The 27,232-nt window shown below is 43.5% G+C and overlaps 2 protein-coding genes across 2 annotated transcripts in view; one reads left to right on the forward strand and one right to left on the reverse strand.

Moving 5' to 3' along the window:
• Tbcd (tubulin folding cofactor D) overlaps positions 1-27,232 on the forward strand; it is a 167,549-nt gene that overhangs the window by 41,269 nt on the left and 99,048 nt on the right. Inside the window, exons 9-13 of the mRNA XM_036198362.1 lie at positions 1,021-1,153; positions 4,498-4,640; positions 6,315-6,375; positions 7,354-7,428; positions 11,193-11,287. Coding sequence (XP_036054255.1) covers positions 1,021-1,153; positions 4,498-4,640; positions 6,315-6,375; positions 7,354-7,428; positions 11,193-11,287 — 507 coding nt within the window. The remainder of the gene's footprint in view (positions 1-1,020; positions 1,154-4,497; positions 4,641-6,314; positions 6,376-7,353; positions 7,429-11,192; positions 11,288-27,232) is intronic.
• On the reverse strand, positions 18,613-27,146 carry Znf750 (zinc finger protein 750). Its single transcript, XM_036198363.1, has 3 exons — positions 27,037-27,146; positions 20,289-21,891; positions 18,613-20,172 (listed from the first exon to the last, which is right to left on the reverse strand). The coding sequence occupies exons 2-3, from the start codon at positions 21,704-21,706 to the stop codon at positions 19,467-19,469; spliced, it is 2,124 nt and encodes a 707-aa protein (XP_036054256.1). The 5' UTR covers positions 21,707-21,891; positions 27,037-27,146; the 3' UTR covers positions 18,613-19,466.

Below are 27,232 nucleotides of genomic sequence, written 5' to 3' on the forward strand. Positions count from 1 at the left end.
TCTTCCCTCCTCACTCATTTCCTTGGATCACTACCTCCCTCTTTCCTACTGTCTCATTTCTGATCCCCATCACTTCATTCCCCTTCCTTATTGCTTCATTTCTCCTTTATTGTATCCTCTCACTCTTTCCTTGTCTTGTCCTGATTCCCTCCCTGTCATTCCATTTCATCGTTCCTTCTCCCTCTTCCTCCCGTCACTTCATTTTCTTTCCACGTGCTCCTCCTTTTCATCACTTCATCATTTTTTGTTACCCTGTCCATGCTCTCCATCGTATAGCTCACCTTCTTCCTCTCATCAACTCATCTACTTATTGTCGTCCCCTCATCCTCCCTTCCTGTCGCTTCATACCCTTTCCTATCCCCTCATCCCTTCCTCACTTCTCTTGTCACCCAATCCTGTTTCTTTGTCTAGGCTTTTTGTCCTGGCTCCACTCTATCTTTTTTCCTCCTCACCCTTAAATGATTGGTCTCAATCTTGTCTATTTCACTTCAAGCCCATCTCTGAGACCTAGCTTCTATCCTAGGCTTTAGTTTTTGTCTGTAGAATGCCATTATTGTATTCTTCTGCCCCACCTTAGTTTCCTGAATGGCCTGTGCAGCCCAGGGTCTCATGCAAGAGCTCTTCCTATTATGTTCCCCTTGGGACTCAATGTCCTGCCTCAGCATTGCCTCCATTCTATCATAGTGCTGAGTGAGCACTCCATGAATAAAACCTACCCCAGGAGCACTGGTAAATTTGAATGACCTCTTTTGCCCACACTTGGTCTGTGTCCCTCAGGCCCTGCATGATTGCTTGTAACAAGATGGCTTCCCCTATGCTCTAGGCCTTTTCTACTTTTTGTTGCATAGTTAGGACAATAAATAGGCTTTACTCTGGCAATTCTTGGCAGATAACTCGGGGAAAAAGAAGTCTTGCTCAGGAATTCAGTTTGAATTATCTGCCACCTCCCTTGGGCCTGTGAGATTGGCTTATTTCAGGGGTACATGCCACCTACATTGAGTTGCATGTTCTTATCTACAGCCAACACTGTGCTCCAGTGCCTTGATGGATGCAGACTCCCTGAGAGCAACCAGACCTTGCTGCGGAAGCTCGGTGTGAAGCTTGTCCAGAGGCTGGGGCTGACTTTTCTAAAGCCAAAGGTGGCTACATGGAGGTAAGTTAGACATGTTACCTTGCTTTACCTCAAGAGGAGAGGGCTGTGTGGACTGAAGAGCAAACAGTGTTTGCTGCTTTCCTCTTCCCCTTGGTGTCTGAGTGTTTATGGTTCTGAAGGGAATGGTTTTCCTTTTGGCTATTTTCTTACTCAGTATCTTCAGTAGAATAGCTGACGCTAGAGGTAATGGGAGAAGCTTGCTCTGCCTTTCCGTAAGGTGCTGCTCAGGTGTACCTGCAAATTGTTGGTTTGGGCTCTTGGGGAAAAGCTTTCTGATCAGTCACTTCTCAGAGAAAACCTGGTTCACTTTGGAAGGTTTATTCAGAAATGGAAGTGTGTTTTCTTGCTGGTGGACACAGCTTCTTCTAATATCCTCTCAGTGCAGTTTTTTGTTTCCTTCCTTCCTTCCTTCCTTCCTTCCTTCCTTCCTTCCTTCCTCCCTCCCTCCCTCCCTCCCTCCCTCCCTCCCTTCCTTCCTTCCTTCCTTCTTTCCTCCCTTCTTCCTTCCTTCCTTTCTTTCTTTCTTTTTCTTTTCTTTCTCTGTGTAACAGTTCTGGCTTTCCTGGATCTCGCGCTGTAGCCCAGGCTGGCCTCAAACTCACTGAGATCCACCTGCCTCTGCCTTCCAAGTGCTGGGATTAAAGGCGTGTGCCACTACCTCCTGGCCTTTTTTTTTTTTTTTTTTTTCTGAGACAGAGTCTTGCTCTGTAGCCCAGTCTTGAATTCATACTCCCCCTGCCTCAGTATTTTAAATGCTGGGATTTTAGGTATGTACCATCGTGTCTAGAAGGTGTTGTTGTTATTGCTATTAATATTATTTATGCAAGTGTTCTACCACTGAGCTGCATTCAATTATTAATATGTGTGATTTGAGAAAAATTGTTTAAGTTTAGTTAAAACTTTTTCCAAAGTGTAGTGAATTCCAAAGAAGTGTGTTATGATTTAGAGATACCTTATACATGTTCAGTATACACTTCGCTCTTAGGTTGTTTATTAGGCTACATTCTAGTGATCTGTTCTCAAAACTCCATGGGAAATCTTCAAAGAAACAAAATCAATTGGATGTGGACATAGTATGGAAATTGGTGAAACCTAAGGTCTGAAGAGTGAGTGGCAGTCTGGAGACTCAGGAGGAGCCTTTGACCTAGTCAGAGGCTGACAGGTGGGAGAGGCAGTCTATCAGCTGATGGGACAAGACTCACCTATACTAGAGCTGGTTTATGTGTCCAGAAGTATACTCACAGACATACCAGATGTGTTCAGTTAATGCTCACAGGTACTAAGAGCCTTAATTTAAGAAAATAATTTAGTATTACCATTATTTTGTCTGTCTATATTTTTACACATGTAATAATGTAGTTATTAATAGAATTAGGTTTTGCTGGGCATGGTGGCATACTCATAATCCTAGCACTCTGTGATGCAGGAGGAAAGTTCAAGGCTGGCCTGTTCTACATGAAGAATTCCAGGCCTGTCATGTCAGAGCTACATAGTAAGACTCTGTTGCTTAAAAAAATAAACCTGCCGGGTGGTGGCGCACGCCTTTAATACCAGCACTTGGGAGGCAGAGCTAGGCGGATCTCTGTGAGTTCGAGGTCAGCCTGGGCTACCAAGTGAGTTCCAGGAAAGGCGCAAAGCTACACAGGGAAACCCTGTCTTGAAAAACCCAAAAAAAAAAAAAACAAAAAACAAAAAACAAAAAACAAAAAACAAACAAACAAACAAAAAAACCCAAACAAAAACAAACAAACAAAAAAACAAAAAAAACAACCAAACCAAAATATGATTTGGTTTTTGTTTTGTTTGAGACAGAACCTCTCTACGAAGCCCTGTCTGTCCTGGAACTTGCTTTGTAGACCAGGCTGGCCTCAAACTCACAGAGATCCTCCTGTCTCTGCCTTCCAAGTGCTGGGATCAAATTGATAACTGAGCCACCATGCCTGACTAATGATTGGATTCTAAATTCACCCTCTTGCTATTTGTTTTCTCTTCCATTTTTTTCTTTTATTTCAATATTTTCCCTCCCCACTTTTGCAGGGAAAAGGTCTCATGTAACCCAGACTGACATTGAATTTGCTATTTGATGACCTTAACTTCCTGATTTTTCTGTCTCCACCTCTCAAGGGCTGGGATTATAGGCATGTACTACCATGTCCAGTTCTCCTCTCTCTCTCTCTCTGTCTCTGTCTCTGTCTCTGTCTCTTTCTCTCCGTCTCTTTCTTTCTCTTTCAGGTTCTTATTAGATCTTGCTACAGGATTTTTTCCCAGTGCAGGTGGTGAAGTTTTTCCTCAGGCTGTGGGTGGATCCACTTTCCTGTCTGGTCTTGGCTTTAGTTTTGATAGGTCATTTTATTTCAGTTCTTCTCTGAGGATGTAGCCCTGTCTTCTATAGCACAGGTTTTGCTTTTTATGTGGATCTTTAGTGAGAGCTGGAACTTCTGGTCTTTTGTTGGACCCAATAGCTAATGACCCCAACATTCCCTGAGCTCTGAGTACTCCATGTAGCTTTTCCCTGATCTTCTTTCTAGGACCTATCCTGTACTTGCTCATTGTGGGAGTTACTGAGGATATGAGGGGGATGTGTGTGAATTTTGTGTTCTTTCTCAGTAGCTCATGACTATCTAAAGACCTGTGTGGCATTTTGGGTGTAGCTGAGTTTTTGTGCTGTGTTTTTGCTGCAGTCTTGACAGTACCTATGGGGCAGAGGTGAAGATGGTACATACCTATGATTTTCTGTTGGGGAGGAGAGTGCTCAGCTTTGGCCCAAGTGAGTCTCTCCATAGGGTAGAGATTCAAACAGAATCTGCCTTCCTTTCTTGAATTCTCTGTGGAGGTGGGCTTTGGTTACTCTGGTTACTGCTGACTCTTAGGTGACAGTTGCTTGGTCAAGGCTAGATAGATGACAATGGTTGAGTAGTGTCTATGAGCCACATCATCGTTGGTTCCCCCATTCTTGTTCCCCAGGCAGGTGGGAGATCTGTTCAGAGCTGGTCCGTAGGTGAGGAGTGGGCCCTGTGGCCTGGGCTGAGGCCAGAATGCCAAGCAGCTGGAGAAGGCAGCCATTTGCTTATAGACAAGGGTGCCATTGCCTTCTGCTATCAAGCTTTGTTATGGAAGGTTCTTCAGAATTTGGGCATGTATCTGGCCTGGGTTAGCGCTCTGAGGCTTGTTCTGATAGTGTCACACCACTGGTCTTCCTTTTCCTCCAGTCTGTATGGTGTGTGAGATTTTTGCAGCATTATGTATGATTTTGAGGGATGCTAAGTTGATGACTTCACTTACCAAAAAACTTATTTTAGGGCTAGGTTGTGCCTACCAACCTGAGATTGTTTTGTTCTGCATAGGTATCAGCGTGGCTGTCGGTCTTTGGCTGCCAACCTGCAGCTCTGTGCCCTGGGTAGGAGTGAGCAGAAGCTGCAGTCTGATAGTTTAACTTCTGATGGTGATGAAGACTATGATGTCCCAGAGGGGGTGGAGTGTGTGATAGGTAAGTGGAGCCCACAGAAGATGTCATGCATGCCTCCCTCTCCAGCACAATCTAGGCTTTTCATCTCTGTTTAGCCTCCCCTTTTCCATCCTGGTTACCTCCTGTTATCTCACCTAGCATATGGTCACTGACCTGACCTCTCCATGGACACTGGCTCTAGCACCCCCCAGCTTCCCACTGTTTCTTCATACCTCCATATTGCCTTTCTGCAACCTGACCATTAAGTTGCTCTCCCTGATTGTCTTCAGGGAAACAGGGCTCCCAGGAAAACAGACTTGGAACATGGGACTCATATCTCCAGCCTCTATACTCTTGTCCAAGCATGCTTTCCTTAGGCATCATCTCAAACTACTGTAGGCCTCCACACTTATCAGGAATCCTGACCCAGTGTCTGTCCCTGTCAGCCCTTACTGTGCCCAGCCTCAGGTTCACTGCTTGGCCACTCACTCTTCCTGCTTTCCTGCTCATGCTGGATGAAGTGTGATTCTCAACCTCCTCTTGCTGGAAGGACCCTGGCTGGGAGGTACAAAGCCAGTCTGTCATCTCCCTCGTTGTGTTCTGTCCACTCATTCCTACTTGGATTCCTTCAGGACAGATTTTTCCCCAGACTTGTCTATACCTGGTGTCTATATTGTCTCCTTGACCACTGTGGTGGCATTTGTGTGACCAGCATTCACATATATTTGGTCTTTTCTTTGACTCCTCCCTACCTCCCCTCCCCCCAAGGATTCTCTTCCTTGGTTGCTGTGGCACAGCACCCTCTAAACTGTCTTGAATTCCATAGACCCAGGATGAATTCCCTTGCTCCTTCTCTGTTATTGCCTACCCGCCTCAAGCATATTACTTTACTTTCTGCTCCTTTAAAGACCATCTATTCTGCCGATTCGTTTCTTCCCACTGCCAACCCTTTGGCTATTTATCCATGTCAGTTCTTCCATGGTTTGCCCTCTGGCCAGTGTTTGGACCATATTGAGCTTGTAGGGCTGTGTGACCTGGGATAACCTTCTGACTGCCTCTGGGCTAGTCCCCAAAGGTCTCTCATCTTCTTCTTTTGCCTTCTGCAGGTATCAGGCATTCACCCGGTGCATATACATACATGCAGACAGTATACTCACAAAACATCATTTAAAATAAAATTTAAGACCTCTTGGGCATGCAAGTTTGGCTCAGTTGGTGAAGGGACTAAACTTGACAACTCAAGTATGATTCCTGGGTGGTGGAGAGAAAGAACCAGCTCCTAGAAGTTGTCCTCTAGTTTCCACATGCATGCTGTGGCATGCACACATCACACCCATCCTTCCATTTGATGTGAAAAAACAAACCAAAACAAACAAAAAACAATTAAGACTCTTACATTTTAGAGAAAAGTTCTCACTGTGTAACCCTAGCTGGCCTAGAACTCTCTATATAGACCAGGCTGGCTTTGAACTCAATAGAGATCTGCTTGCTTTTGCCTCCTGAGTGCTAGGCTTTCCAACTTGTCTCTGAGGCAGTCCTCCTGCCTCAGCTTCTAAAGTGCTGAGGTTACCCATGGCTGGCTAAAATTAAGATTCTCAGCATAGATCCCACAGTGTATTCTTTGGAATGGAGTGCAGGATTGGTAGGATAGTTTACACATAAGCAAAAGGATTAAGATTTTATATAAGCTGATGGTTTGTGTCTTGGTTCTTACAGAGCAGCTACTGATTGGGTTGAAGGACAAGGACACAGTGGTGCGGTGGTCTGCAGCCAAAGGGTATGTATAAATGCCCTAAGTGAGGGGAAGTGCTGAGTGCCAGAGGTGAGGGGCAAGTGTGTCTCATTCAGTGTTGCCTTTTCATTCCTTAAAAACTTTACATGGGTCTTGAGAGTTGTAAATACTTTGAGGATTTTCAAATGGTATATAAACTGTTGTTTTATATACTGTACATTTAAAGATAATTACTGGCTGGGAATGGTGGTACATGCCTTTAATTCTAGCACTTGGGAGGCAGAGGCAGGCAGATTGCTGTGAGTTCAAGGCCAGCTGGATCTATGTAGGAAGTTCCGAGGCATCTAGAGCTACATAGTGAGACCCTGTCTCAAAAAAAACAAAAATTAAAAAAAAAAAATTACAGAGGTTAGATATTAGATTCTCTAACATGGTGTGAGGCCAATATTAGTAATAGTTGATTCCTACAAATTAGATGTTTAGGTTGTTGAAGACACTCTGTATGGTAAAGATAAAGTGAGGCAGTGCTATTTCTTGCTCACCAGTTTCCCTGGCATCACAAGTGGGAAATTCTCCACAGACTGAAAGGGGGCTGCCATTTATGTCAACAGTAGATATATCTTGGCTTGAAGCCTGTCTTGCTGGGAGGGTGGACAAATGCATGCACAGTGAGATGTGCTGAGAGGAGCCTTCTCTTGGGCCTGACTTCAGGTCTCTGGCTTTCCTCTGTGCAGGGCTTGGACTAGCCTTTTATGGAAGTGGGACAGTGTGTAGGTAAGAGGGTCTAGGTTGGTTCTTGCAGCACTTGTCTAGTACGTGGGGGCTGTTACCAGTGACAAGTTCTGTGTCTGTGTCACTTTGGGGAAAGGTGACCATGTTCCCTGTTCACATAGCCAAAGAATCACCTGCCCTGTCTTTGGCATTGTTGCTGAACAGTATTCTAGGCATGCCTTCCTGTGGGGAATGGGAGACTTACTCCTGAGGGTCATATTTAGCTGATGAACTGCTGCTTTTCTTTCTCAGAATTGGTAGGATGGCTGGAAGGCTTCCCAGAGAGCTGGCAGATGATGTGGTGGCATCTGTGTTGGACTGCTTCAGGTAGGTTATCACTTGTGGCTTTTTGTTCTTTTGTGTTATAGTTTCTTTCAATTGAGCTATTTGTTAGAACCCCATTTTTTTCCCTTTTAAAGTTAAACTTGACAACTTCAGTTGTCAGATGTTACTCTTTTCAACACCATTATGTATCTAAAACCTTTAGAAAGAAATGATGTCAATGTTGAACCCATGAAAATGTAGGTCTTCATCTTTAAGTTTTGGGTTTATTCTGTGGGTGGGCAGAGCTTCTTAAAATGAGGGAATGTTCTAAATATATGCCTCATGTTCCTGCTAGCCAGAGTGGATACTAAGACTCTTGAGTGACTAAGGCCTGGATTTGGAGTTGCATTGTAATGAATTGAAGTTTAGCTTTTCAGGACATTCTGGGTGTGTGGGTACAGGGCCTGTGTATATGATGGCTTATTGGGTGGGTATGATCCTGGGGCCATAGACTGGCATGGTGTATTCATAGACAGGGGCATTTGTTTTGTTTCCTTCCCAATGATTATCACTCGGGGAGTGATTTTTTTTTTCTGAGCTTTGGAAGTAGAAGGTTGAGAAGGGGTATATGCCTGTCCAAACACTCCTTTTTTTCCCCTAAGACAGGGTTTCTCCGTGTAGTTTTGGTGCCTGTCCTGGATCTTGCTCTGTAGACCAGGCTGGCCTTGAACTCACAGATCTGCCTGGCTCTGCTTCCCAAGTCTGGGATTAAAGGCATGTGCCACCACCGCCGCCTGGCCAGACACTCATTTTTTATGGCCCTTTGTTGGCAGTACAATTCCGGTCCTGCTATTCTGTGTAGCTGTAACTGGCTGGCAGGAAGTATGTTCTCAGCACTTTGGGCACTCTAGCACTTTCTCCTTGTGTCTTTAGAGATGGCCTACCAATAGCCCAAAGTCCACTTCCCTCTTCATTTTGCCTCAGGCTGCTTAGCGACAGTTTGCAGTTCTCAGGAGATAGTGTGTCAGGGACGTCTGTTTTGGAATGATGGTGTATATAGTGGAACTACTAGCAGAAAACACTCTTATTGGGACTGCTTTGTGGAGTGTGGAGAGGAGATTATGTATATAGCTTCTTTTATCAAGATTCTCTAGATTTGTTTTAGTCTTTGTCCCTGGAGCTCCTTCCTGGAGGTCATGGGATGATGATAGGTGTGCTGGTGATGCCCTGAACTTAGTACCAGTGTTTATTGGCTTCTGAGGGCAGCTAAGGCCTTTTTGCTTTCCAAGTGAGCAGAGGTTTGGGAAGGGCTGGGATTCCATCATTTACCCGCTTTCCCTGAATTTCAAGCACTGTTTTTGCCCATCCCTCTTAGGGTGTTTCTGCACATTCCATCTGGTCCCATATAACTTTTTATGCAGGTGTGCCCCTGCATACCCACCGGAACTTTCTCCATTCTCTTGCCTTCAGTCTCTTTGGCATCCTTAGCCCATTCTCTTTGGAGTGCTGCAGGGTTCTGGTGTGTACTGCTTTTCTAGACTATGTTCCTTCCTTCTGGCTTACAGTCTTGGTCTAATGTTGGCGCCTAGCTCATTTAACCTTCTTAAGGGTCCATTGTTTTAATAGATGGCAGATACAAAAGTGTATTCTGTTTTTGTGGCTATGTTCTGGGGAGAGAAAAGGTGTTACTGATCTTGAATCCTCAGTCCACATCGTGCAAGCATGCTGATGGAAGGGTTAGGATGTTGGGTCTGTGCAGAGACCTGGATCTCCCAGCTTCTTCCAAACCATTTACGGCATCTCAGCATTCTATGCTTTCTCTGTCTGGATTTCTAGGCTTGGATTTGAGATAATAGCGAGCCCTTAGCACTTGGCTAAAGTCTCTTTCTTTGCCCCTGTTGTATGAAGGCTGGCTTTGATCAGACACGGGTATGTAGTAGTGATAGCAGCATCTCAGGCCTGCCTGCCTGGAGCCATAGTGACACACTTGTAGTTTAGAAATGAAGTTAGTTTACTGTATTTGAGTCATCATTGTATTTATACTGTATCAGGTTCACTCTGATGGTAATCTTCATAGAAGTATGAGGAAGCATCTCTCTCCATTTGAAATCCTGAGGGACATAAAGATTTGGAAATGGAACCGGGTGTGGTGGCATACTCTTATAGTCCCAGCACTTGAGAGGTAGAGGTAGGAGGGTCAGGAGTTCAAGGCCAGCTTTAGCTTCATAGTGAGTTTGAGGTCAGCTTGGGTACATGAGACCCTGTCTCAACAAATAAAAACCACAAGATTTAAAAGGGCTGGAGAGATGGCTCAGAGGTTAAGAGCACTCACTGCTCTTCCAGAGGTCCTGAGTTCAATTCCCAGCAGCCACATGGTGGCTCACAAACATCCATAATGAGATCTGGTGTCCTCTTCTGGCCTGCAAGCATGCATGTAGGCAGAACACTGTATACATAATAAATAAATAAATCTTAAGTAAAACAAAAACACAAGATTTGAAATGATCACATGGTCTCTGAGCACACACCTGGTAAGACACCTGCCACTTTAAAAAATTGTAATTATGAATGAGTCATTAGTGGTGGTGGGTGAGTGGGAGGACAGCTGTATCTAACAGCTCATGGAGGCCCATGCTGTGTCCACGTTGTAGATATTAGTGACATCTTTTCCTCTCTTAATAGTTTGTGTACAAAGTAGCTGGTTGTACAGTTTAGTGATGATTTCCCTACACATTTATTTGCTGTCAAATGAATTCAGCCAGAATAGGTAAAAGTCTGTCATTTGTTTTGCTTTTTTGTGATGTGCATTTTCATGTTTATGTTGGCAACAAAATACAGAAACTTCAGAGCAGCCCTGACCAGTCTGAGAACAGTCATTCACATTGTAGTTATGACAGGCCACACCTTGAAGAGACCTTTTGAGTACCCAGGCACATTGATTTTAAATATAAAATGTTACTTGTGAGACCCGATTTCAGTTGGGTGCAAAATTGAGTTCTTGTAGTCCCAGCTACTTGAGAGGCTTTACAATCAGCCTGGGAACATAGCTGGACTTGACACCTCCAGACCCTTGAAAAATTTTTTTTTTTCATGACAGGGTTTCTCCATGTAGTTTTGATTCCCTGTCCTGGATCTTGCTCTGTAGACCAGGCTGGCCTTGAACTGAGATCTGCCTGGCTCTGCCTCCCAAGTACTGGGATTAAAGGTGTGTGCCACTGCTGCCCATCTCTTGGAAAAAATCTTTAAGTACTTGCCCCCTCACCCATCTCCTTCTCTCCCTTTCCCTCCCTTCCTTCCTTTTTTTTTTTTTTTTCTTTTTTGAGATGGGCTCTCATGTATCTCTGTAGTCTAGCCTTGAATTTATGAAGTTGAAATGGCCTTACACTTCCGACCTTCTTGCGTCCACTTCCCTGGTACTAGGATTAGAGGCATGTGACAGCAGTGGCCATCTTATTTAATCACTTTTTAAATCTTGAATGTGATCACTCAGGTAACAGTGGGTGCCATGTAAAGATGTCCCCCTGTTCCTTTTTACTAGTGTCCTCTTGAATTGGGTGGAATCTCTGTTGACTCCACTGTCTGATCAGAGTGGGCTGGTTGTCTCTGGGCTGGTCATGATCTGACCTGAGTCCTTTCATTATTATTGGGTGATGTAAAGAGTAGTATTGATGTGGCAGTTATCTTTACATCAGGTTTGAGTGACTTGTTTGTTTAGCCAAGAAGTAAGGGTTTTAGCAAGGCTCATGGGCCCAGAATATGGATCAGTTTGTATTTCTTGCAAAACTGTGGGCTTTAAATCTGGAGTTGACATTAGAACTCTGTCTCAGTTTTCAGGAGACGGATAAAGCATGGCATGGTGGATGTCTGGCATTGGCAGAACTGGGTAGACGAGGCCTGTTGCTGCCGTCGAGACTCTCAGAGGGTAAGTAACTGAAGTGCATGGATCTGCATCCTCAGGGATGATGAAACTTGGTGGGGTTCCTCAGTGTGGCTAGCCATGGACACCAGTGCTTCTGGGGAAGGGCATGGTGTATGAATATTTCTCAGGCTTTCTCATGCCAGCCTTTATAATTTACTAATTACCTCTTTAGCCTTTTGTAGCTGCATGCTGCATATACTCCATGTGCTAGATTTGGAGAGTCATGGCCCCTGGTAATACTTGGTTTTCTTGTCTTTAGAACTGTTTTTCACTGGTGCCTCCACAGTGTATTATGTTACCTGCAGTGACAGTGTCCTGATGTCATCCATCCAGGACACAGCTTGTGGCAGCAGTGGAGCTGAGCTTCAGGATGGGGGCACAGTGCAGTGCATGTGCAGAAAGACCATGAGCCCAAGCTGTTTGTTGGGTCCTAGTAAGGGAGTAAGAGAATAAGGCTGTGGCCATGTGCCACTATCTGGAGGTGCCTTGTGAGTGGAAGGGGAAAGAGTACAAAGGACAGAGACGATACTTCTAAGTGTACTACAGAGATTGTGCAGGGTGTAACTTTTGTCTAGAGCAGTGGTTCTCAACCTTCCTAATGCTGCGACCCTTTAATACAGTTCTTCATGTTGTGGTGACCCCCAACCATTATTTCATTACTTCTTTATAGCTGTAATTTTGCAACTGTTATGAATTGTAATGTAAATATCTGATATGTAGAATATCTGATATGCATCACTGTGAAAGGATCATTTGACCCCCAAAGGGTTTGCAACCACAGGTTGAGAACCGGTGGTCTAGAGTAAGACACCGGAATCATGTGGGTTGTGTATCACTAATGCCAAACTATAGTGTCAGCGCTGGGACACAAGGGAGGTCTTCTAGAGCTGCATTCTATTTAGCCCTTGTGCTTTTAAAAATGCAGTTTCATTGCAATAATTTGCATACTGTACAGTCTACCCATTTATAATTTATAGTGGTCTCTGACATATTTGGAGTTGTGCAACATCATGTTATTTAACTTCAGAACATTTTCATTGCCTTAGGCTGAAATCTTGCACTGCAGAGTAGCAATTCCCACCTTACTACCCAGCCCTAGGCAAGCTCTGGTCCTCTCTGCTGTTCTGTTTTACCCTTTTCAGACATTTCATGTAAACAGACTTTGGTGTTTGTTCTTTTGTGTCTGAACTTCATGTAATTTTCTGATGGTCACTGTGTGGTGGTAGTGCTTCATTCCTTTGTACTGCTGATGGGGATTCCACTATGTGGAAGTACTGCTTTTTGCTTAGTCTTACAAGTTTAAGTAACCATTTTGGTTGCCTCCACCTGTTGACTTTTTGAGTAATGCTGCAATGAACATTTGTTTATGAGTTTCTGTGTAGACATGTGTTATCATTTGTCTTGGATATGAATGGACCTGGGAGTGGAAATGATGGTTAGTCCAAGAAACAAGTCGGACTCTTCTAACATGGCTGCATTGCTGTACTTTTCCACCAGCCCCGTGTGGGAGCCCCATTTTCCTCACATGCTCATCATTATTTTTGCCTTCCCTCTTTTTAAAAAATAATTTCTATTGCAATTGTGGTGGAATGCCAGTCATTTCATCATGGCTTGGTTGTGCATCCCTGATGACCAAGGAGGAAGTCTGAACCTGCTCCGAAGTGTAGCTAGATGGTGGCTCTTTTTATAGCTAGGACTGTCTCTTTTGTCAGGAATTGTGGTATGCAAAGTCACACTGTTTTGTAAGAAAAGACTGGACACGGACTCTGGGAGTGGTGGGAGGGTTTCCTCGTTTGGCCCATTTCACAAGGCCAGCAGGTCTGTGCAGATAGCTCAACTGTGGAAACCTAGTTAATGAGGTTCTACAACTTGCTGTGCTGTAGAACCTGAACCAATGCTGTTTCTCTTTGGTTTCTTCAGTGCGACTAGCTTGTATATGTGTTGTGCCATATTTCAGGACATCAGACAGCATTGATCCTACCAGCTAGAGTAATGATAAGAGTAGTATTGATGTTACAAGTGAGAAATGTCAAGCTGTTGTTTAAAACATGATGTGGAATAAATGAGTCCATGATCTTTCTGTGGGGAGCTGTCCTCCTGCCCTGCAGTGCCTCCATGTGAACTGAACCTCTCTGAAGCTTCGTTTTGTGCCAGGGACACACTGTACTGTCTCCTGATGGGGGAAGCATCATGTCAGGCAAGAGTGACAGGGGCTGCGGAACCTGTATGAAGATGGTAACACTAACACTGAGCATCTGAATGATGCTTTTTATGTTTTTTTTAGAACTCACACCATTCCTCTGAGAGTGATCTTGTTTGCTTAAAGTCATAGCTGAATACTTGCTTCTCATAGCCATTGTATACTATATCGCTTTCTGAATTGACAGAAAGCAAAAGCACTACAATTCCAACATTTGGAAGTTGGAGGCAAGGCTGTTTCTGGTACAGTGAGTTTGAGGTCAACCTGGGCTATATAAGAGTCAGTCTCTCTCTCTCTCTCTCTCTCTCTCTGGTATTTTTGAGACAGGGTTTCTCTGTAGCTTTGGAGCCTGTCCTGGACTAGATATGTAGCTGGCCTTGAACTCACAGAGATCCACCTGCCTCTGCCTCCCGAGTGCTGAGATTACAGGTGTGCGCCACCACCGCCCGGCGAGACCCTGTCTCTTAAGAAAAGAAAGAAAAGGAGAGGCATATATTTGAGGTAAGGTACTTGGATAAACATGGTCTAGAAGGACAAGGTGTAGATGAACATGTTGGTGGCCAGAACATTTGTTTTTGTTCCAATGGACATGGGAAGCTTTCTGAGTACATGCTGAAGTCAGGGAGGAAGGTCAGATGGGGTTTACCACAGCCTTAGAGGCAGACCTGTGCAAAATCTCAGGAAGGAGAATCTTCTCATCTCTTTAAAGAGTTCTGCCAAGTTATCTTCATGCACACACAAGTGAGCACTACATACGTATTCCCACACACATTGTGACTAAGTTGGTTTTTTTTTTTTTTTTTTTTTAAATCTTTGCTTTGGTGGATAAGGACTTAGGCTATTATGAACAGACCTTTATTTCAGGTGGTCCAGATGCTTTATTGGTCCTGGTTTTGGTCCTCTTGTTTTTTTGGGAGTTGCCCTTTGAACCTTGTTCACTGTGAATATGCCATGAGGCATCATGATTAGCCTGAGTAGGCTTATCTAGGGTTTTGGCTGTATTTTCTCGTGGCTATACTTGATTAGCATTACTATTCTAATAGAGTGTATACTTGTGTCCCTAATTTTGTGGTTGACCCCCCCCCCCCCATTTTATGTTTTGAAATGAAACATTCTTATCTCTTTGGACACTTGGTTAAAACCTTCTGTTTCTGCTGTTTTTACTCCATGGAGAATTTTGTGCCTGTGAGTTATGTGGTATGAGCTTCTTGGGTGTGTAGATTCCTAACTTTCATTCAAACGTCAGTGTGCTCAGCCTTGACTTCCTTAAATATTCCACCTGCCCCATTCTCCCTTCTTGCTTTGGGATTTGAATTTTAGGTATGTAGTTGTGCTCCATTGTGTCCCTTAGGTCTCTTAGGTTCTGTTCCTTTTCCTTTATTATTATTAGTTTTCTGCTCCTCATACTGGGTGACTTCAGTTTCTTGTTTCTATGTTTACTGACTCTGCCTTTGACTTACGCAGATCTGACTGTGAGCACTGTGTTAGTTTCTTTTTTTCTTTTTTCCTTTTTTTTTTTTTTTTTTTTGGAGCTGAGGATCAAACCCAGGGCCTTGCGCTTGCTAGGCAAGCACTCTACCTCTGAGCTAAATCCCTAACCCCTGTGTTAGTTTCTGTCCTCATCACTGTGACCCGATTCTGCCTGATGGAAGTATTAAAAGAAGGAAGGATTTATTTTGGCTCATGTGTTTTAAGAGTACAGTCCATCTTGGCTGGGAAGGCATAACAGCAGGAGTGTGAGGCTGCTGGTTACATTGCATTAGCTGTCAGGGAGCAGAGAGAGGTGAATGCTGGTGTTTAGCTCACTTTCCCTTTTATAAAGTCTGGGACTCCTGCTCATGGAATGCTGTGTCCCACATTTAAAATAACTTCCTCTCTTCACTCAATCTAGAAACTCCTCATAGACACACCCAGAGTCTTGTCTAAATAATTGTAGATCCTGTCAAGTTGGCAATCAGTATCAATCATCACACCCCTCTAGAGAACCTTCATTTCAACTCTGGACTTTTCACTTTCAGAACTTCTGTGTAGCTGCTATCATTTCTGTCTCTTTGCTAATGTTTGAGCTTGTTCAGATATGGTCTTTGGTTTCCTTTAAGCATTTTAAAGTCTGTGTTTGGTAAGTCCAATGTCGGGCCGCTTCAGAGATGCTTCCCCTGTTTTGGGTTACACTTTCCTGTTCCTTTGTCTGCCTTGCCATTTTAAAATTTTTGTTAAAAACAGAATATTTTGAATATTCTAGGAGGCACCTGCAGAAAAAAGCCTTCTCCCCACAGGCACTTGCTCTTAGGATATATTGAGGCCTGTGGTGTCTACTGTCCCAGTGATTATCTTGTGTTTGTTTTCTGCAGTCTGTTCCATATCTCAGCATTAGACAGGATGTGAGAGTATCTGTGAATGCTGAAACTCAGTAATTTCCTTCCTTAAGCATTCCTCTGGTTGTCATAACTGCGTGATTAGTATCCAGAGTTCTGCAAAAGTTGATACTATCAGTTTTGTCCAGCTTAGCACTTCAGCACAGAACCCCTGTTTTGCCGTGTTGCATGACATCATCCAAAAAGGAACATTTGGATAGTGTTGTGTCATCTGTATGGGTCCTCTTAAGTAGCAAATGCCACGTAGGATTAAATGTGCAAGGGTTTTGTTAGGGAAATGCTTGTGAGAGAGAGAGAGAGAGGGATGGGGGAGACAGGGAGACAGGGAGATTGGAGATCGCCTCGGCCCTGATAATATGTATGTGGGATGCCTGGCATTTCAGGTCCCAGTCAAACAGATCCCTGGTCAGGGCCATGCTGACCAGGTCCCAGAGTTGCACTGTTATTTAGTTTTTAGCATTTGTTCCATTTTGAGCTGCCAGTTTGTAAGAAAATGAAGACTACAGAGTGGCACCTTTGACTTTGATGCTGGGCGAATTGTCCTTCTGTGCTTTCCTTTGAGGTAGTGTCTGTTTTATATCTATTGTTTCCTGCCCTGTAGAAGGTGTTGTGGGAAGAGGACAAATCACAGTGGACCATTGTTGGGATTGTTTAGAAAAGGTTTTTGTTTTAAAATATAAATTGAGATACAGTTTACCTACCTTACAGTTTACTCATTTAAAATATAATTGAATGGATTTTGGTGTATTTCATTATTAATTTCTTTCAAACTTATGGTTAAAAAATATATATAAAACAAATTTGTTGTTGTAGCCATTTCCAAGCATTCTGCTCAGTGACATTAACTATGTTCTTGTTATTGGGCAATGATATTTCATACATCTGGTTCTAAAACATCTATTATTCCAAATACATGACCTGTCTCCCTCCCCACATAACTCCAGTCAACTTCCTGTTCCTATGGCTTTGCCCATTCTTGTGTCTTCACGAAAGTACAAAGTACAAAGTACTTTCTGCCTATAAAACAAAGAGAATCCCCACAGCTACATAATAAAACACCAGGATCTTACTCGTTTCCCAGTTACTACTTCTCTACATTCACATATGATTGACCTAAGAGTAAAGCTCCTCCCTTTATGGCTGGCCCATTTCACAGAGTATAATGATCTCAAGATTCATCATACTGTAGCATGTGTAAGAATGTCCTTCTTTGTAAGGCTGGGTAATGCTCCACTATGCTTGCTCTCCCCATCCTCCCACGTCCTGGCTGCTGTGGACAGGAGATGAGTATGTCTCTTTGAGACTTGCTTTAAGGTGTACATGATGTATCTGGAAGTAGTATTGCTAGGTCATGTGGTTCTGTTTAACTTTTTGAAAGCATGTTTTTTTGTTTTGTATCTTGTCTGTAAAGGGAGGAGTTTTACTCTAAGGTCAATCATATGTGAATGTAGAGACGTAGTAATTGGGAAACAAGTAAGATCCTAGTGTTTTATTAAGTAGCTGTGGGGATTCCTTTTGTTTTATAGGCAGATAGAGTATCTACTCTAGTTGCTATGGGTATGCTGTTGAAGGTGACCTTTGGAGCAAACTGTTCTGGAGGGTGGTGTTTTTCCATTGTGGGTCTCTCAGCTGAGGCTGGTGGTACCATGTACAGACCAGTTTTCTGCAGGCTGAGTACCTCATGTGTGGTAGAGTAGCTTTTCATGCTTCACCCAGGCATGGGTGGCAGCTGGCCTGGTTCTTATTTGCCATTTAAGGTGATATAGACAGTGGGTAAGCTATCATATTATTTCAGAGTTCTGGGCCTGAGTGGAGGGCCGAGTTATATGGGTTAAGCCTGTCAGGAGGACTTTGTTAGTGCCAGGCTTTAGGTCATGAACATGGAGCAAACAGTGCTTGATGGATCATTCCTCTTTCCTGCAGGCCTTTACTTGATGGGGAGCAGGAGGGGTCATGTTTTGTTTTTTTGTCAAACATAAAAAAAGAGCCAGACTGGAAAATAAGATGATTGTATTTGTTGGTTTTATATCATAAGAGAGTCCATTTGGGTTAGTGGTATGTGGTGGTTTGATAGACCCAAAGGCCTCATCTAGCTCCTTGGATGGGAAGGGCTCCTGCTGCCTCACCAGGTGGTAGCAGAAAGCTTTCCTGCTTCCGTGAGTGGGAAACCTGCTGTACTTTTAGAGATGGCTTGCAGCACTGATCTCATGCATTTCTTAATGGTTATGAAAAACTCTGCATCTCACTTATATGTTGGTATTTGAAATTTTATATGTCTTTAACCAGTTGCAAAGTGTTTCTCTATTTCTAACATCACCTGAAGGTAGAACACTGGTCAGCTTTTGTTGGGCATCCTCTATTGGGACTGGCTAGGAGCTGGGAATTGCTGGATGAGCAAAAGGATTCTCAGTAGGGAACAAGAATTCCTGTGCTCAGTGCCTGTAGCTTGGTCTAGCATGTAGGATAAGGTCGTCTCTGTCCAGAGTAGAGGGGCTTTTGGGAACCAGGAAAGGTGGAAGCCTTCCCATGTAGCATTTAGGGGCCAGGGCTCCTGAGACTTACCCTCTAGGTACTCTGAGATTCAGGACTCCTAGATGGTCTTTGAAAAGACCCAGGGGTGAAGATTTGTACATGCCTGGACTCTGGCTACTAATTTATTCACTAACCCCAGAAGTACTTTCTTAGTTTCATTGTTGCTTCAGCTGTCAACTCTTTCTTGCTGAATGTTATGGCAGAACACTAAAGAATACCACAGACCTGATGTTGGTCTTTGCTTTATGTGTTCTCAAGGTTCACACATGAGTTTATTGGAAAATTAACAACATGTACATCATTTTAGGGAGTTGAATGTGAGGCTAAGTGAGAAAGTTTGCTGTAACATCATAAACAAGTAGAATAAATTGATCATACTTTTACCAGCAATGCATTTCCCTGATGGAAATAAATTATTTGTAAAATCAGCCTCTCAATGCTTGTGGGTAGTTCAGTAAAAACTAATCACAACATTTTTTACATGTAACATTTGATGCTCAAACTGAAGATGTTTCTGGCATCAAAACACATAACTATATTTAATAGGAAAACAGTAAAAGTTTACTAGTCCTGAAAAACAGTACATATAAAAGGTTATTTTTCCTACTGCTCACACTGACTCACACTGCTGAGTAGTTTTCAGTTCTGTATGTTTTCCTGATGTGTCACAAACAGGGAAGCCTAGTTTAATTCATCAGTCTTGGAGAGCATAAGCCACTGAGATGTTTTTTTACAACCAGAAGTAGAAACACCTTTTAATATTTATTCTTAATGTTTACAAAAAACTGAACAAGATTACAGCCTTTTGTTTTTTGTTTTTTGTTTTTTGTTTTTTTTTTTGAGAAGAAAAGAGAAACTGTATTTATAAAAAATGACTTGATAAAAAGTGAAAGTAAACTGTGGGTGCACTGGTTGTCTCAGCACTTAGGCTGAGGCAGTAAGGTCACAAGTGTGATGCCAGCTTGAACAACATGGCAATGCTGTACCTCCTCCAAAAAGCAGAAAAGTAAAGATGTTGCTTAGAACATAGCACGAAAGGCGTCTTTTTAGCCACAGCAATGGAGCGTGTGAGGCTTCAGGACACCCGGGTTCTTTTGCGTAGAGTGAGCACTCTTGGTACGGCGTCATTCAGCTTTTGCTTTTTAGTTCCTTGCTGGGATTTTCCTGCATCTCTTTGACTTGTCCTCTTTTGTCCTTTGGGTTTGAGGTCACACTGAGCCCCCTGGTTCTCTGTAGAACTGAGGGTGGGCACATCTTGACAGGTAGATTCCTGGACTGTGCTCTCCTCATCACCCACTCGGACATTCCCTGGGCTGTAGGCAGCCAGCTGACAGAGAGCTACAGCTGCTGTTTGCTTCTGTTCATCACTGCTGTCCACTGTGTGTACATCTGGGGTCGTCCTGCTGTGGTCCTTGTCTTGCTGTGTCTCCACACGGCTTGTCTTATCTTCAGAACCTTTTGTCTCAGTCTTTAGAGCAGCTGCAGATTCTGCACCTTGTGGTGGACCAGGGAAGACAGGCCTAGGAGCCCAGGCATTACAGGGATCCTTTACAGAGAGATTAAGTGGCAGGTCTTGCAGCCCTGAGAAGCCCAGGGTGTCTGCCTGGGCATTGTCTACATACATGGGTCCATAAGTGGCTGCAGGGCTTGTCTCCAACTTTTTGGAGAGATTGAGGGGGCCTATCCTGGAGTGGTCCTCTGGGCTGGAGGGTGGGGCCTCTGTGATGAGAGAGGTACTGGTCCCTATCTGGGCTGGAGGGTCACTGTTCATGGCCTGGAGGCTAGAAGAAATCAAGAGAAATCTTAGGAAAGTTATCAAGTAAAAGCATTTTAAACAAGTGTGAACTTGGTGTTGAACAGAATTACACTGAAAATTTTGAAAAAGAAATTTTCTTACCTTTTTGGAGACTCTGTTCTGTTTGTAAAAGGCTGAGAATGAGGACTTTCTGAGCCCCTCTGGACAGCTTTGAAAGCAGTGGGGCTCTGCTCAGGCTGCTGGAGTCGCTCCAGGGTTCCTGAGGAGGCTGCTTTGTTTGAGAGGTCACACAGGCCTTCAAATGTTTGGCTTGTTTGGGTGAAATTGGTAGGGCTTGGCCTCCCTGGGGAGCCTGTGGCAGCACTTCCTGCTCTGGGGCTCATTTTCACCTCTTCTGCATCCCTTTGCCCATCTTTAGAAGGATCTTTTGCCTCAGGAACTGGACTTTCCTTCTCAAACTCTGTGTGTTTTCTGTGGGAGTTTGAAAGATTTAACTCGGAGGGACTTGAGGCTGGGTAAGCCAGGGCTGCTTCTTCAAGTAGGCGAGAGCTTTGGTCTCGTGTGATACCAGTAACAGGTGGGAGCCTGAGACTGTAGGGGGGAAATGCCGATTCTGGTCTGTAAAATCCATAAGGAATTGGCAGATTGGAGTGATATTGCTGGAAAAATCTGTAGTGGTCATATGTTGATGGAGTTGTGTTCAAGTGTTTAGAGATTGGTCCAGGATGGGACAGGAAGTGTCTTTGGTCTTGGGACCCATAGACAGACAGCAAAGTGGTGTCACACTCGGGCGTGTTCCCAGTCAGGAGGTAGGGGGAATAGATGGCAGCCAGCCCATGCTCTGTGTAGAAGGGATGGGGGTATTCTGGGATTGCAGGGTGCATATAGGGAGAGATAGCACCAAACCCTTTTGTAGATGGAATTTTATGTGGAAACTCAGGTGGCAGGAATGGGGAACTAGCTTTCCAGGGGTAACTAGGAGTATGGAATGCAGACTTGCCATGGAAAGAGGTGGCTTTGGTGGTGGAGTTGGTTAATGCCAGCATTTCAGGAGCCTCTGTGTCTTCTGGCCCCCTAAGTCTGTGCTCCCCAACTGGAACAAAGGCTGAAGACCTAACTCCACTGTCTAGGCAAGGCTGGGTAGTGAGAATGGGTTCTGGTGTCATTTCTTTCTGTAGGGCTGGTTTCTTGTGGGTCCCCCGGGCCTGCATTTCTAGGTTCTCTTTGGCATCTTCCTTTGCAGATCCCTGTTGAGACTTTGGATCAAAGCTGGAGAGTCCATTTGGGAGAGATTTGGAAGTGGCTGGCTTTGAGGGGGGCTCTGGCTGGTGGGTCTGCTTAGGGTCCAGTGAACTAGATTTGGGACACTTGGGAATGCGATCTTGCTCTGACACTAAAGTAATAGAGTTTTTACAGAGACCATACTTCATGTGATTGAAAAGATGTGACTTCTCATTGCATGTAAAAGGACACTGGAAGCATTTGTACTTGAAGGGTTTTCCTGGGGGCCGTGGAATATAGTGTGGCTTTTTTGGTTTCCGTTCCTTTAGGAGACTCATTGTCCTTTGTATTTGGACTCTGGTCTGCTCAGTGTGTGGTCACTGCTGACTCCTCTTTGACCAGGATGTGGTGGCTTTGAAGGAGGGAGTACTGGTCTTCTTTCTTGCTCTGAGTACTTTATTTGCCGCCTGCTCCACGTGCAGAGGGCCTAACAAGGGAACTTCCTTCCATCTGGCACCTAAAGCTGTGAAGGCAGACAGAGACTGGTGTCAGGCACAGTTAGTGGGTCATGTTCTGCACTGTCACACAAGTGAGAGGCCTCGTGCCTTTAGAGAGCTAGTGACACCTGTGTCTCTACTAGTCTACTCTGCTGGCAGCCAGCTTCCTGTGATATTTTCTCAGGCCTGACCTGCAAGAACTGCCTGGAGACCAAGAGAGCACAGTGTTAAAGGTGATTCTTTGAGTTTTGGACCTTTATTGTGCAATCTGGACTTTTCCTTGGTCCATTTCTATGGGGTTTCTGATAGGATTCTGTACCATAGCCTCCCTTCTGAATTCTCTGTGGGAGCAGACATTTAGTCACTATGCTATGGCATTGTTCAGTTAAGTGCTACAAGGCAGCTTGGCCCTGTTTACCTATTCTGCTGCTATATCTTATGTGTGAATATTTGAAAATGAGGAATATTTAAGAACATAGCACTTCATTCTGCTGCTTTTAAAGTCACAAATGAAAAGCCAACTTTATCATCAAGTATTGTACTTTTTTTAGGGGAGGTGGTGATGCTTGGGCCCATAGCTTCATATATGCAAGGCTATTGTTCTATCACTGTACTACATCCTCAGCCCTAGTAAGTAGCATTTATGTTGGCTCAAAAAATGTGGATGCTTTATTTTGGTCATCTCAGCTTGCAGTGCTGTTAGGATGATTTGCAAGTCCCTGAGTGACTTTATATCCTGCCATTCATCAGTGTTTGAGAATAAACTCATAGATTTGCCCTTCCCTTCCTTGGATATATACCTTCTCAAGAGCCTAGAGCAGTAGTATCCAGGTAGAGGGAGGAAGCCATTTTGCCTCAGGTGTCTATTATATCCAGATCTTACAGTGCTTCCTAACCCAAAGCTGAGCACTTAGCGCTGTCTGGACATCTGGGGTGACTCTAGATGAAGCTTGGGTATAAGGTGAAGTATTCAGGCCAGGCACCTTGATTTGTGTAGGTTATGTAAAAAGGGAAAGATCTTTTACTAAGTATTTTAAACACTTGAAAATATTATTTAAGAAATAATTTATTTAAGAAATTATTTAAGAAAATTGTTCTTAGCTTTAAAATTAAGTTTGTGAGAAAGGTGTAGAGCTATGCCCTCTAGACCTAGCCAGATACTTGTCTGTAAGCCAGACCCTCAGAAGCAGAACCAGCCACTAAAGTCTTATGCCTAAGTCCTCACTCTTAAGTCTGACTCCCCTGTCCCTCAGTATGCATGTGTATAGTGGGCAGTGGGGTAGAGGAGCCAGCTACATGAGTGAGTTCTTTATTTCTACTTGTATACTTTATATTCTGAGGATAGTATCTGGTTTTATTTGTTTTTCCTTCTAATTTATGTGTGTGTGTGTATAAATATATATATAATATATTTTGCTATATATTTATTTTATACAAAATATATAATATTTATTATATAAAAATAAATTATACATACATATGTACATACATACATACACATACGTACATATATGTTAAACACAAAGAACTATGCCCACACTGTGGTGTACACCTGCAATTCTGTCATGTAGGGGAGATTAAAACATAAGGTCTCAAGTTCAAGAACTGTCTGTGCTGCTTAGCAAGATTTTTTTCTCAAAACAACAGGAACAAGCTTACAAAGAGCTAGCGTGCTCCTCACCAGCTATCCTGTTACCGTAGTTTAGGGCTGTTTTGTTAAGTAGTTGCTTGGGGGAACAGTGGTTCAGCTGATACTGAAAATGGTCCACTGTGAGAGTCAGCAATAGCAGTGAGAGTGAAGTGCAGATTTTCAGATAAGAATGTCAGGTGCCCCATGACTGGGAGGAAACTAGGGTCCTAGGCTTTTTGGAGGGGTATAGGAGACTAAGCTGTCAAAGGGGACCCAGCTTGGACTGCACTTTTGCTGCAGAAGCTACAAAGCACCCTGTCAAAGTTCATCATATTAACAGTAATAGCTTTGTGACTTTCTCTTCTCTCCTCTTAAAACAAAAACGTAAAGAAATTCTCTGTGGGCCCAGTTTGTACCTGGAGTGTATTTTCCCTGCCTCTGTCAGGGAACCTGAGAAGCCTCATCTGACTAGCTGATGAGGGCAGCTCGATAAGTCAGTGGGGCCTGTGCTGGCATGCTCATTACACTCTTGATTCTGAAGGCGTGAGAACCTCTGCAAGACAGGTTCCCATGGCTGTATAGGATATGTCATGGCACAGATCTGAGAGAGATGATTTCATCACTAACTGGGAGCATCATGATCAAAATGATGACAGTTGCAAACATTTATCGAGTGTGAGCTACTTCCCAGTTGCTGAGTATGGACATGGGCACTGCACTATGTGTACTGGACAAGCTAGAAAGGCCCTTTTAGATGTAACGAAATAATGATGGGCCTTCAGAAGCAACTTTAGTGAATGCTACTGATGGTTTGGGGTAGAAGAAGTAAGCACATCACTTGGTTAAATATTTAATACCCACAGTGGTTAAATAAACACATTGTCATGGTAAGGTTTTCTTTTGTCTTATATATGTATAAAGTTATCAACCCCCCCAAAGTTATATATGTTATATATTAAATATTAAAATGTAATATATTAAAGTAAAATGCTATTTGAAGTTTTGGTTTGAACTTTTTGCCTTTTTATTTTTGGCCTACTCATCCTCAGGCTAGGTGGGATAATCCCCAGTGGCTCTTGTGCAAGGGTTCTAGAGTGAGACTATTTACTGAGGTATTAAAACTGGAAGGGAATGAGTATAAAAATGGAGGCTTAGCTGTAGTAGTTTCAGTAACTTTGGATAAACTGACCCCTCAGGATTTCACAATTACTAATTAAAGCAGAGCACTCACTGCTTGGAGGCAGGTGTAAGGTGGGTGTAACTCATCTATAAAACCACTGTGTTAGAGAAGTAAGTGGGATAAAATTGATGCTTTTGTAAGCTTTCGAATGATGATGTCAGCCTGTGAGTTCTCTGTCCTACCCAAGTGAGGTTTATGAGTATGAAGAAACTAACCCACAGCCATGACTGCAGCCAGGCACATATGTCTGTGGGCATGGAGGCTTATAATAAGTCCTGATTGGCCAGTTTATACCTGCTGGACTTTGTCTGGCAGCTGCTAGTGTTAAATATTCCCAAAAGTACATGTTGTTGCCTAAACAGTAAAGCCTGGAACTTTGACTGTTTACAGTAAGTTTGGATTTGTATTCAAAGGTGAAGCTCTTCCTAAAGGCAATAAGAAGGGTATATGACTATCTCTTTTTTGGAGTGTGCCTGTTACTACTTTGGGAATACATCTCTGGAAGGCTATATGTGGAGCTATGCCTGTCTGAGAACTGTAGTGTTAGCACGTTTGATGCTGACACAACCCCAAAGGAGTTTTACCTGGCATCTTACCCTCCTCCCTTTCACTTCCCATATGATGGTCAGGGGGTTCATGAGGGTGTCTTCCCACAGACACCCAGCCTGGGTCGAGCTGCTGGTAGAGAGCTTCCAGGTATTCTCTGTCTTATTGGGGAAATCCCTGTTCTCAAACATGCCTCCCCAGACCACCTTGACTTGAGACCTTTGACTGTTTACAGTAAGTTTGGATTTGTATTCAAAGGTGAAGCTCTTCCTAAAGGCAATAAGAAGGGTATATGACTATCTCTTTTTTGGAGTGTGCCTGTTACTACTTTGGGAATACATCTCTGGAAGGCTATATGTGGAGCTATGCCTGGGCTGAGAGTACCTTCCTTCTGCCCACAGTGTGCCATCTGGGATACCTGCCCACACAGGGAGCACTGTGTGGTTTCGGTTGGCCACAGAGTTCTGTTTATCTTTACAGCACTTTAGCAGATCCCTAAGTGTGGACATGTAATGTAGCTGCTGGTATCAAGGCAACAGTGAGTGGCTGGCTGGTTTTAAAAGTTTCTAAGGGGCTTGCACTTAGAAAACAGACGAGAGAAAGAGTAATTTAAAAGAATTCTGGTAGGACACAATGAAGGTAATTACAGCTTTGCTTTATAGGACAGCGATGTGACAGGCTGGGTAGCTATGTTTGTCCTGTGAATTGACCTGCAAATCAAGACAGTGCTGTAATATTCCTCCTGGTGGTGTCCAGCTGTCTGGCACAGAGCCTCGCAGGTGGAACGTCGTGAAGGGCATGCTATAATTACAGCACTGTGATGTGGCATTATTGCACCACTCAAGGGCACGCCACTGTCGTCTACCCACTGGGGTGTTGCAAGAACGAGATTTGTGAGTTTTACTTCAGCTGAGCTTTTGCAGTGACTGGCTGCCACTCCCTCCCTAACTTTCTGTTCTTTAAGATGAAGGTGAACTTAGGACGGCCATAACTTTAGAGGAAAACAATTTTCTAGAGTATCGAAGAAAAGATCCAGAAAACAGATGGGTTCTGTTGTGTTGGCACATAGTACACACACAGCTCCCAGCTCAGCATTGCACTAGAGATCACCTTGCCCCATGTTTCCTTAACACACCAGTCTAAAATACCAGAGAGCCTTTGCTAATGCTCAGAAAACACTAATAGGTGGTTCTGTTTAAATGAAACCTGATTTGGTTGGATTTAGCTGATTATTTGATCAGTAATAATTTTCATACAGATTTATGGGAAAATTCATATAGGAAAAATACCCCCCTCCCTATGTGTGTAACCTTAACAACCAAACAAAAACTTAAACTTTGTTGGCTTCTTGTTTTTGAAAGGTTTTGACAAAGCAGCACTTATTTTAAACTTGAAAAGTTTTAGGTATTAAACTGAAAATGAAAAATAGCAGTTGTATAGTTATGTTTCTATATACATACCTGATTTTTGCCTCTTTTATGTTGAAACTTATCGTAATTTCTTTGAGAAGTAGAGAACAATTAAGTGCTAGTATAAATCTTTGTTTTGGTTTATTTTTAAAATAAATTTTATAGCAGAAAAGAGGGCTTGATTTCTAAATAAGATTGCTCATATTCTTGGAATAAAGTATCAGCCCCATTTTGAGTTTTGTAGTTGTGGTCTGTATCCCCAAGGTGCACCTGCCAGGTTCTGAGTAATCCTTAGGGAATAAAACAGGAAGAGCAGACGACAGCAAGCAATTTACCTAGACAGATACCGCAAGACACATTGTAGAGTAGTTTTGAAAGAAAACTTGAAGAAATCATAAACACTTACCAGAGGTGGGTAGTGCTGGGATGCGGAGTCCTTCTGTGCAAGGTGCTGAGGGCTGAGGAGCAGGATCTGTTCTCACGCTGGCTCGCTGGCTGGGTGAAACTGGAGCCGGCTGTTCCAGTGGGAGGGATTTAAGTGTAGGAGTTGAGCCCTCAGGGCGTAGAGATGCACCTGATATTCCTCCGCCTGCAGCTACAGT

Source organism: Onychomys torridus, chromosome 8, assembly GCF_903995425.1.
Source record: "Onychomys torridus chromosome 8, mOncTor1.1, whole genome shotgun sequence".
Taxonomy (NCBI): Eukaryota; Metazoa; Chordata; class Mammalia; order Rodentia; family Cricetidae; genus Onychomys; species Onychomys torridus.

What these genes read in the sequence shown, in the direction of transcription:
- Znf750 (XM_036198363.1), bottom strand. Translation starts at nt 21,706, where the DNA reads ATGAGTCTCCTAAAGGAACGGAAACCAAAAAAGCCACACTATATTCCA. An exon ending in AGAACAGAGTCTCCAAAAAG is followed by an intron (nt 20,173 to 20,288) that starts GTAAGAAAATTT and finishes GATTTCTTCTAG; the next exon opens with CCTCCAGGCCATGAACAGTG.